Source organism: Diceros bicornis, chromosome 5 (genome assembly GCF_020826845.1).
Source record: "Diceros bicornis minor isolate mBicDic1 chromosome 5, mDicBic1.mat.cur, whole genome shotgun sequence".
Taxonomy (NCBI): Eukaryota; Metazoa; Chordata; class Mammalia; order Perissodactyla; family Rhinocerotidae; genus Diceros; species Diceros bicornis.
Window position 1 is genome coordinate 75,789,513 of NC_080744.1, and position 12,435 is coordinate 75,801,947.

A 12,435-nucleotide genomic window follows, 5' to 3' on the forward strand; every position below is an offset into this window, starting at 1 on the left:
CCAAAAAATTTGTGTGACTCGCATTATTGCAATGGTCACTTTATTGTGGTGGTCTGGAACCAAACCTGCAATAATCTCCGAGGTGTGCCTGTATTTATTGATTTAAATGCATAGAAACATTTCTGTTAGTATTCTACATTATTTGACATATAATGTATTAATGTAAATTTATTTATATCTGTGAAATCATTTACATAGTCATATTGCCAGGAATATTTCTAATAAGATTAAGGAGTACACACTTTGAAATCTTGAAAACCAGGATTAAATATTATTTCCACCTTAGAGTAAGGTATTTAACTTCTCAGTGACTGCAACTCTGTAATGGGGATACTGATACCCACTCTGTAGGTTTATTCTAAGAAGGTTTAGTTAAATGAACTCTAAGGGTTAAGTACCTAAAACAATATCTGGTATGTAGTAATAACTCAGTGGATGCAGTATGTTATCATCAATCATCATCATCATCATTAGCATTGAATAACTTATAACATAAAGACAAACTGATACTTGCTTGTTGCATGGCAGAAACAAAAAGTTTGACTTGCATTAATGTGTAGTCTGCATTGCAAGCTATATCATCTATATATACCATCTAAAAGTAGGATCATTTAATACTGAGCATATTTCCCATGACTTATTTTCCTATTTTTTCCCTTTCTCTCTATTTAGGTTACCTACATCTCATACTTGCTTTAATGTCCTTTTACTTCCGGAATATTCAAGCAAAGAAAAACTTAAAGAGAGATTGTTGAAGGCCATCACTTATGCCAAAGGATTTGGCATGCTGTAAAAAAACAAAAGGAAAAACAAAAAAAAGGAAAAAAGGAAAAAAAAAAAGAAAAAAAAGGAAAAGAAAATTTAAAATTTTAATAAATATAACAAGAGGGATAAAATTGGTGGTGATAGTGTCCCAGTACAAAAAGGCTGTAAGATAGTGAACCACAGTAGTCACCCATGTCTGTGCCTCCCTTCTTTATTGGGGATATGTGGGCTGGAACAGCAGATTTCAGCTACTTATATGAACAAATCCTTTATTATTATTATTATTTTTTTTGCGTGAAAGTGTTACTTATTCTTTCACTTGTATGTACAGAGAGGTTTTTCTGAATATTTATTTTAAGGGTTAAATCACTTTTGCTTGTGTTTATTACTGCTTGAGGTTGAGCCTTTTTGAGTATTTAAAAAAATATATACCAACAAAACTACTCTCCCAAGGAAAATATTGCCACCATTTGTAGACCATGTAACCTTCAAGTATGTGCTATTTTTTGTCCCTGTATCTAACTCAAATCAGGAACTGTATCTTTTTTAAAACGATTTGCTTTTGAAACTTGAAGTCTTGAAAACAGTGTGATGCAATTGCTGCTGTTCTAGTCCCCAAAGAGTTTTCTGTGCAAAATCTTGAAATCAATAAAGATGGAAGGGAGAATGTGGAATGTTTAACTGCAGCCCTCAGAACTTTCCTTTAGTAAACAGCACAACAGATTAAAAACAAAAACTCATGCCACAGTATGTCGTCTTCATGTGTCTTGCAATGAACTGTTTCAGTAGCCAATCCTCTTTCTTAGTATATGAAAGGACAGGGATTTTTTTGTTGTTGTTGTTGTTGTTGTTGTTTTAAGTTTACTGGGGAAAAGTGCATTTGGCCAAAAGAAATGGTAGTCAAGCTTGTTGCAAGAAAGTTAGGAAGTTTGTTGTTTATTATAAACACAAAGCATGTGAAAGTGCACTTAAAATAAGTTTTTTATTAATTACTTATTACCTACATTTTAAATAGACAATCCAAAGTCTTCCCTTCATGTTGCCATCATCTTGTCTAATCTGCCATTTTATCAAGGCACATGATCAGTGTTGCAACATAGTGGAAAAATGGCTACTGTGCCTTGTTTTACTTAATCATACAGTAAGCAGACCTAGAAATGAATGGAACTATTACTCTTAAGTCCTATTTACATTATATATCCCCAAGGATAAAATTTTATTTCAAAAAGTAAGTGTTAAATATTACTTTCATGTACTATGGAAAAGTACAAATAGGTTTAAATTACTGGACATTCAGAAGTAAGTAGTTTCCCCTTTCTAGTCTTCTGTGTCTGTGATATTAATTTCTTTTATTGCAATATAAAATAAAAGGATTATGTATTTTTAACTAAGGAGAGACATATTGATATATCCTTTTACTACAAGCTACAGCTAATGTGCTGAGCTTGTGCCTTGATTGTTTTAACTGACTGTGACAGATCAACCTGACTGTGACAGATCAACCTGATGATTTGTGTGAAATTGGCAGGAACAATAATACAGCTTTCAAATCATTGGAGGGGAAAAAGGATGTCTTTCAGGATTATTTTAATTCTTTTAGTAACTGAGACAGAATTGTTATGTACCATAATGCTAAATAAAACAGTGACATATTTCACCATAATTTAGTGGAAAAAGAAGACAATGCTTTCCATATTGTGATAAGGTAACATGGGTTTTTTCTGGGCCAGCCTTTAGAACACTGTTAAGGTATGTACACTACCTTGATGCAAGGGACCCTCATGCTACTACAGTCATGTTAAAGGGCCTCTCATCCATGTGCTTCTTGTTTATAATGAAAGTGAGAAGAGAAATCAAATATTCTGGGGGCATTTTATATAATAAATTCATGAAGAAATTTGTGCTTTTCAGTTCTCAAGTTTTATTATCACTACAGTATTGAAGTTCTACAGTTGTAATAACATCTGTATGAAGTTTTTGAATGGTAATTGAGTGTAGGTTATCAGACATAGAATTCACATCAAATAGACTTTTAACAAAGTTGAAAATAAATCTACCCTTAAAAATATTTTAAGAGAAAAAGTCATTGGTTGTTCAGACTAGCTGTTCTCACTTGCTTAGTAATTAATTATCCTGGGCATGTTACAACTTCTCTTATCATTGCCTCCTTTTCACTACTATTTGCTAGAATGTCACTGAACAATATTAAGGGAAAACAATAAAAATTTTGACTATAGTGGCTGCTCCCTCTACCCCAAATGTCATGTTATAAAAGTACTTTTTTGCCCGGGTACTCTCTTAACATATTTTGCTTTTCTCTGAATAAGCTCACAATCTCCAGGAAGTTCTCGCGAAAAAAAATGAACCATAAACTAAACTAATTGGCTTTCCAAATAAAATATAAGCTTTCTTTTATATTTTATTATTATAGAAAATTGGAAACATACAACATAAAAACAGAGCCTGCAGCCAAACTTTTCTGGATCCTGGCAGCTTCAGCAAATGAGTTGGATTTCCTGACCCTATATACTACTTTCCTGAGTTGTGGTTAATCGTGTGGTAAAATTCAATTACAACCTCCCTAGCTTTATTTTAGGATACATACCTATGTAGGTATATACATATCAAAAAGAAGCTTGAAAATGAGACTTTAAACATAACTTCTTACTGTTATTCATTCCTCCCTTGGCACAGAAAGGATAGATGGTTTTAACCTGGCAACATCATTCCCTATTGCCATAAAAACAACTGTGCTGGGATTCCAGGCCCCCTTTGAGGTTTTCTCAAAAATTTCATACAAACTGTCAACGGAAGGAGTGTCTTCCCAAGGCTACTTCATCTGTAGTCTTGGTCTCCTTACCTGCTTACCTAAAATATATTTTTTTGACCTTCCACCTGCCTTATGGACCATCTCTCCCCTTCCCACCCCTTCCCTGAACCACTAAAGAATTCAAAAATAGCTTCCACTTGCTCCCTTTCTTATCTTTTACCCAAATTCCTGGGGAAAGTAGAGAGAGTTAGAAGTGCAGAGTCCCAAGCCTTTTCCCTCTTCCCTGTTCAAATCCAGTGTGTTGGCATTTGTTAACAACCAATGAAAAGAGATTTTGATGCAGATTTCTCACTCTGAGAAATGCTGTTGATCTATTGCTATGCCACTGAAAATGCTCTCCTGAAGGTTACATATCCTCCTAATTGCCAGTCAGAACTCTTCAACCTTGACAACACCCTGGACTTAGTTTGGCTGATGCTCCCTTTTTGGGTTGGATGGATACTATTCTGGATCTTGGATGGATACTACTCTAATTCTGCTTCAAGTTCTTGTGTGTAGTTGCTCAGTTCTCTCTGGTCAACCTCATCCACTCCTGAAGATTCTTCTCCAACTCCATATATTCTCCTCAGACTCTATGACTAGGATATTTTTCTGGTACCTCAAAGTCAGTACAACTAAGAACAAAACCCTTCATCTTAAATCTGTACCATTTTTTGTTGCTTCTTAAAAGCATTGCTTTCAACCCAGTCAACGAAATCCCTCATCCCTCAGGTGTCACAGCTTTTTATCAATTTTTGCCCCTCAAATGTCTCCAATCACTCCTCTCATACTTCTTTTCAGGCCCTGATCCTCTGGCTCGCTGGATGCTCTTAAGTTATCATCTCTGTGACTCTAGCCTCCTCTTCTAGTTTTTTTTTTTCATTTTGCTAACATACTGTTTTGCTGATTTATCTGCCTCAAAACTTGTTCCCTTTTGAATAAATCTCCAAGCCTAGCATCCAAAGCCCTCCATAGAGTGGGGCCCTTCTACTTTTCCAATTTTGCCGTCTGTTCCAGGCACTTCTCCCTGCATCCTCACCCAGCCTCTTCACGTGTCATGCTTAATTATTTCATGTTTCTCAAATACCCTTCAAGATCAAATTTCAAAAAGTACCTCACCGACTTCATCACTGCCCAAAGTGCCTCTGTAATCGCATAGCGACCCACATGGTAGCACAGCATTGTGGGGCACATTTCTTGTTTGAACAGTGAGGACTCACTGGCATTTTTTATTTTTTCATAACCGTTACCTAGAATGTGAGCATATTCATGGAAATTTGTGTTTTTTTATCTTTGTGCCTCTCCCATGTAGCTGCACGACTTTGTTAAAGGTTTAGCCCCATCTCTCCACTAGCTTGTCAGAGTGACCACTTGATGAATGATTGAAAATGACTCAACATGCAGTAGAATGTTCAATTAAGCTTCCTATTTTTTTTTTCCCCCACTAACGATGGCCTCTGTCTCCTTGTCTCCCCCTCTCCCCAAGAAAAGTTCGTATTTTCAAATTTTTGAATAGTGGCTAAAGGACTTGCTCCTTGAGGAAGTGGCTCCCCTGGAACCACTGGTTCTGGCATTTCGAGTGGAAATGTGGAAAAGTAGATTTGTAAGAAGGGGAAGGATGAAAAGGACAAAGTCCTTGAGAGCAAGATTTTTGTGTGATTTCAGCCCTGCTCTCTGAATGTGCTCTGGCAACCGGGAGTCTCTGTGCAGCCACCATCTGGGCACACTCCTCTCCCAGTGGAGATGGGGGGGCAGGTGTCTTAACACCATCCCACTGTTGCCAACCCCTCACATCTATCGAGCAATTCTTTGCCAAATACTCTGATTTTTTTTATACCAAATAAAACACCACAATGATTGCCTGTTTTGCCAGATCCTCATAACCGTTGCTACAAATCGACCCTCAAATCAGGATTCTTAGGTTCAGCTGAACAGGACATGAATAATTATCCTAGCTACCATGCAGTCTCCAGGAAACCATAGAAAATGGGATGGGCATGTGTCTAGTAAATAGTGCACAGTGGTTGAGGGTGCAGCCTTCAGAGTCAGATGACTCTGGGTCTCATTTCTGGTCCTCCCTATCCCTCAGCTTGGATTACCGTATCCAAGCCTACCTCACTGCTGGTTGTCAGAATTCAATGAAGTTGAGATACAGATGCTAGACATGTTGCAAGACATCCTGGGAGACTGCGAGGTGGCTTGTCTCAGCATTTGCCAGTTAAATAAGAAGAGCGAGTCCATTAAGAGGTTGAGGATGTTTGAAGTGAGCATTTCTTTTGCAGGAGTTGACCATTCCTCATCCACCTCAAATGGAGGAGGGGTGCTTTCCCTCATCTTTGTTTTTTTAATTAAGATGTATAGACATATAATTTAAGATATGGTTAACATAAAATTCACCCATTTAAAATTAGTGACTTTTAGAATATTCACAAAATTGCGTAACTGTTACCATTATATAATTCCAGAGCCTTTGTATCACTACAAAAAAAAAAATCCTGTATCCGTTAGGAGTGACTATTCCTTCTCTGCTCCGCACACGCCCCAAGCCCCTGGCAACTACTAATCTACTTTCTATCGATTTGCCTATTTGAGACATCAATGGAATCATACAATATGTGGCCATTTATGTCTGGCTTTTTTTACTTAGAACAATGTTTTCACGGTCCATCCATGTTGTAGCATATATCAGTACTACATTTCTTTTTATGGCTGAATAATATTTCCTTATAGTGATATGTCATATTTTTGTTCATTCATTTGATGGATATTTGTGTTTCTGCTTTTTGGCTATTATAAATACTACTATTATGAACATTTGTGTACATGTTTTTTTGTGGACGTAAGTTTTCAATTCTTTTGGTTATGTAAATAGGAGTGGAATTGCTGGGTCATATGCCTAATCCTTTCGAGGAACTGCCAAACTATTTTCCAAAGTGGCTGCACTATTTTACATTCCCACCAGCAGGATGTGAGAGTTCCAATTTCTCTACATCTTAGCCAACACTTAGCTGACTTTTTTATTCTAGCCATCCCAGTGGGAGTGAAGTGACATCTCATGGTTTTGATTTGCATTCCCCCGATGACTAATGATGTTGAGCATCGTTTCATGTGCTTTTGGGCCATTTGTTCATCTTTGGAGAAATGTCTATTCAGATCCTTTGCCCATTTTTTTTAATTGGGTTGTCTTTTTATTATTGAGTTCTTTATTCTGGATACAAGTCTCTTACCAGATAAATTATTTGCAAGTATTTTCTCCCATTCTTTAGATGTTATTTTCACTTTCTTGATGGTGTCGTTTGAAGCACAAAAGTTTTTAATTTCGGTGATGTCCAGATTATCTGTTTTTTTTCTTTTGTTGCTTGTGCTCTTGGTATCATATCTAAGAAACCATTGTCTAGTCCAAGTCATGAAGATTTACAACTGTTTCCTTTTGTGTCTTATAGTTTTAGCTCTTATATTTAGATCTTTGATCCATTTTTTTTTTTGCATATAATGCATTGTAGGAGTTCAGCTTCATTCTTTGGCATGTGAATATCGAGTTATCCAAGCACTAGTTGTTGAAAAGACTATTATTTCCTCTGAATGATCTTAGTACCCTTATCGAGACATAATTGACCGTAAATATAAGACTTTATTTCTGGACTCTCAGTTTCATTCCCTTGATCTATATGTCTATCCTTATGCCAGTACCACACTGTCTTGATTACTATAGCTTTGTAGTTAAGTTTTGAATTTGGGATGTTTGAGTCCTCCAACTTTGTGCTTTTTCAAGATCATTTTGGCTATTTTGGGTTCCTTGCAGTTCCATATGAATTTTAGGATCAACTTATCAATTTCTACAAAACAGGCAGCTGGGTAATTTAGGGATTATGTTGAATCTGTAGATCAATTTGGGAGATATTGCTGTTTTAACAATGTAAAGGTTTCCAATCCATGAACATGGGATGTCTTTCCATTTATTTAGTTAGGGCTTTAATTTTTTCATTGATGTTTTAAGGATTTCAGTGTACAAGTCTTGACTTCTTTGATTATATATTTTCCTAAGTATTTTATTCTTTTTGATGCTATTATAAACATAATTGTTTTCTAAACTTCATTTTTGGGTTGTTCATTGCTAGTCTTTAGATATACAATTAATTTTTGTATACTGATCTTGTATCTTGCAGCTTTTATGAACTAATTTATTAGTTCTTTTTTTTTTATCCCTTAGGATTTTCTATATACAAGATCATGCATCTATATATAGAAATAGTTTTACTTCTTTCTTTCTACTCTGGATTCTATTTATTTTTCTTGCCTAAGTGCCCTGGCACTGCTAGTACAATATAGAATAGAAGTGGTAAGAACAGACATCTTTGTCTTATTCCTGATTTTAGGAAGTAAGCATTCAGTTACCATTAGCATGATGTTAGCTGTGGGTTTTTCATAGATGCTTCAGGTTGAGGAAATTTCCTTCTATTCCTCATTTGTAGAGTGTTTTTTATCAAGAAAAGGTATTATATTTTGTCAAATGCTTCTTCTGCATCCATTAAGATGATCATGTTGTTTTTGTCCTTTATTCTATTAATAGGGTGTATTACATTGATGGATTTTAGTGTATTGAACCAACCTTGCATTTCTGAACTAATCCTACTTGTCCATGGTACACAAACCTTTTTATATGCTGCTGGATTTGGTTTTCTAGCATTTTGTTTAGAATATTTGCAACTGTGTTCATAAGAAATATTGGTCTGTAGTTTTCTTGTTGTATCTTGGTCTGGTTTTGATATCAGGGTAATACTGGTCTCATAGAATGAGTTGGGGGCTTCCCTTCATCTTAAACTCAGTAAGGTATGTTTCAGATGAACCTCTTAGAGACCTTGACTCTGTGATCTATTTGGAAACCTTCAACCTTGTGATCTTTAGCTGTTGGGGAACACAGGGATGGTACCTGACTCTTTCTGGACAAGGTCCTCCAGTAAGATGTAGCTGAACGAGCCTATGGCAGGTGAATAAAGGGCACGTCCACTATGATGGGGCTGAGGTGTGTGTTTCTCAGAGGCTACGTCACGTCATTATAAGAGATGGGCCAAGAGCCATCTTGAAAATTACCCTGCAAAAGTGGTGGGCTTCCTGCCTGGAGCCAGGCACCCAGCAACTGAGTACCATCAAATGTAGAAACTCTAAGGGGAGGAGAACTTGGAAGCTACCAGTCAAGCCAGAGATTCTCAGTTGGAGTTCCCAGTAAAGTGTACTTCATGAAAGAAAGCCATGAACCCCCACCTCTCCCTGAAGGCAGAAACTGGTTGCCCACACCCCTATCTTCAGGCTTCCCACGCCGAGGAAGGGCTAAGCAAATTATGTTTTCAATGAAGAGAGAGAGTATCATTTTGATGTTTTGCTAGTGTGGATTTAATACCCAGAAAAATAGATGGTTTTTGTATTATCTGAAAGTGAAAAGCCACACTACGTGAGATTTCATCCCTGGAAAAACATATCCAGAGCCAGAAAGCAGGCTTGCAAAAAGAAAAAAATTGTGTTCTGCTGTTTCGCTCTCCCAGCCCATGCACAGACACGCAGTCCTCATTATTTAGTAAATAAGATCTATGGAAAGGACTTGGGACACTTAGGGTGACGATGATATTTACGATGAGGAACGATCTCTATGGGAGATTTCAAAATCTGCCTCTAATCCTATTCCAACTGAGGTTGGAATCTTTTGTGTGTGAATGTTTTTTCTTTCATTAACATCTACCAGGCAAATACCAATTGAATGCTTGCCACGTTGCAGGTTTGCTGGAGGTTTCAGATGATTGATTCAGAGCTGCTTTGTTCAATCAAGGAGTCTATTATGGGGAGACAATCTAATAGGCCAGACATACGTACAGACCACTAAGGGTAATAGAAGTATGCAAAAGTACACTGTGGACAGAGACTTCAGATCCAAAAATAGGTGAAGTTTTAGCTGAATCTTGCTGGACGGGTAGGTGAACACTAGGCAGATAAGTGGCAGGTGTTCAGTATGCCTGAGTGAGGGCTCAAAGGGATCAAGATGGGATTCAAAAGGAAGACAGGTCAGATCATGGAGGGCCTTGTAGACCATACCAAGGACTTTGGACTTTATTTTGCAGACATTGAGGAGCAGAGACAATCAGTTTTGCATTTTATATCTATTATTTTATAATATAAACTGGGGGAGCATGAGTGCCATGTAGTATTTGTGGTTAGGACACTATTGCCATAATCCTGGAAAGGCATATAAGAGCCTCAGAATAGAAGGGAGGGGACAATCTCAGATATGTTAGATACTGGGACTGGGTGACTGATTGATTACATATTTTTGCGTGAGAGAGAGGAGTCAGACAGCCCTCACATTTCTGATTTGGGTGACTGGGTAGACAGTGGTGCTGTTGGGTCTACATAGAAGAGGAGCAGGTTTTGGAGGGAAAGTTAGTACAGTTGGGTCATGTTTGAGTTGAAGTGTCTGAGAGATATACAAGTGGACCTGTCCAGGGGCAGTTAAAAAAAATATGGGTCTAGAGAAAAGCCTACACAGAAGATAAAAATGTATGGCTTTTCAGCATATAGATCATAGCTGAACCCATAGGTAGAAACATTATCACCAGGGAAAGTAAATAAAGGAAGAAAAGGAAGACGTGGACAGAATCCCTGGAAAATACTAGCATTTGAGAGTTACACAAGGAACTCTCAGTAAATGAAAATGAAAAGCAGTTCATTTATTTGTTTGCTCATTTTTGTCTGTGCTCCCCTAGAAAGCAGGCCCACCGAGGGCAGGGACTTTGTCTTGCTCATGGCTATGCCCCCAGTGCCTAGAGCAAAATGTCAACATGCTTTATGGAGCTACACAGCAGCCAGAGCAGCTCAGACAGTCCTTCCCATCCTCCTCCCTGCTGTCCCTTTGCATACTGTGGGCTGACAGCCAGCCCCCAGTCTCAATTCTTAACTGCAGCTTTTAAGAAAGGCATATATATATATATACTTACTGTCATCACATGAAGATAAATCAGATAAGTGAAAATTTAAAAACTTTTGAAATGTGGTATCTATTAACTCCAAAATCATCAATTACATCAATTGTCCACCTTTCCTGACCTGTCACTGCCTGACACTGCTGGGTTTGGCCCAATTTTCAGTGGGTCCAAAAGGGCACGGTAGTGAGATCAAATCTGTTTCTTGAGGCAAATAAGAAAGTAGCTTTGCCCCAGGGATAATCACCAAGGGCAGAAAGATAACCTGCCATGCTTCCAGCTGAGACTGAGCGGAGACTCCCAGCTCACCACACTAGAGAGTGTACACTTGGGCCTGTCACATAGGAGTTATCCCATTACCAAATAATGCGTTTCAGAATTGCCCCAAGTGCACTGCGTCTGGCACCCAGACCCAGTGAAAATGCCTTTGCCTTCAATACATATCATTCATAGGACTGAAATATTTTTAAAATTTAAATTGTGTTCCCTAAAGTGTTCATCATAACTCCACAGCACCTATCACAGTGTATTTTTTTGCTTACGTCATTATTGCCTAACTCCCTCCTTAAATTGTAAGCTCCATGAGAGTAGGAATGTGTCTGTGTTCTTTACCCCAATGTCCAGTACATATTTGTTGAATGAATATATGAGTGAAATTATGATTGCAAAGCCAAAGGGCCTGATTTGTCAACTAGACTTCCAGATCTCCACAGAAACTACCCGTAAACGGTAGCGTAAGAGCTGTTCTGCATGTAAACGAGGATCTCGGATGGGGCTTCTCTGGCATTCTGGTGTTCCTCACACCGTCTTCCCATGGTTCAGGGACAGCACAACCCTATACTGCTCTTATGAAGTTAGCTGGTTTCGGAAAGCAGTAAGAAGAAAACCAGTTTGTTTTCCATCTGTTTCTAAGAAGGTGACGAGTAAATCAATCGTGTGTTCCTAAGTGACTTTAATTTTATGAGAGCCGCTTTATTCTTCTCTGTCCCAGCTCCTCACCTCCCCTCCCCACTCTGAAATCACATTTGTAATCTTATTATTTATTTAAGGGTGGCTTTTTGTTTCTCATCACCAACATCTGTGTACTATCAATGCTTCTAGGCAAGTGACCATAGAGGAAATTAGTAAACTTCACGCTGAACCCTCATGAAGTGGGTGCAGGCATTTGGGACAGCACACACCACTACAGTGGGCAGGATTAGCCTCTGCCTGCAGACAGGCCTTACTTCAGCCATCTGATTTCACAGCTGACACTAAACCTGCAGTTATTCAGCCACATGCTTTATAATATGAATTCCACTTTCTTAGGTTACTTTTGGTGTCATCATGGGACTTAAATATTTAGGAAATATACAGAAATAATGTTTAAAGGAAACCCTACACTTATTCATTTAAATGTAAAAGCTCTACTTCCTATACATATTTATCTCATGACCATCTAATTGATAATAAAAAGATTTTAACTGCCTTATATTGCCTCATAAAAAAGTCTAAAATGTTAACTGACCACTGGACTGACCACTGGAGGGACTAAAGACTGAAGATGTTTTATTTTGCTCAAGGGCAGCCATCCAATATATGCTTTTGTGACAACTTAAAGTAATGGTATTGTGAAAGTTTAGAGGTAAAAATGCCCTAAAAGATCATCTTGTTCAGCCCTTATTTTATAGATGAGGAAACTGAGGTCTCAAACTGTGAAGCACTTTGCCCAGGATTAATCTGGCCATTGCATTTATATAAATTTCTATAAATAAAGAAACCAGAGCCTCTGCCTCCCTCTCAGTGCACTTTCCATATCATCATGCCGGTTAACTTCAGCTTCAGTCCACACTGTCTATGCTTAACTAAGTGTAAGGAGGCTCACCCCATGGCTCCCCTGGTGCAGGGGTGGTG

At 37.9% G+C, this 12,435-nt stretch overlaps 1 protein-coding gene across 3 annotated transcripts in view; it reads left to right on the top strand.

The window, feature by feature from the left end:
- Positions 1–12,435, top strand: part of UBE3A (ubiquitin protein ligase E3A) — a 124,523-nt gene that overhangs the window by 56,957 nt on the left and 55,131 nt on the right. For 2 of the 3 annotated variants that reach the window (XM_058542252.1, XM_058542251.1), the window contains one exon: positions 673–1,515. The exons of the other annotated variant lie outside the window; for it this stretch is intronic. In XM_058542252.1, the coding sequence (XP_058398235.1) occupies positions 673–793 (121 nt within the window). In that variant the 3' untranslated portion in view covers positions 794–1,515. Of the gene's footprint in view, positions 1–672; positions 1,516–12,435 lie in introns of those variants that run through there. 3 annotated transcript variants of the gene reach the window in all.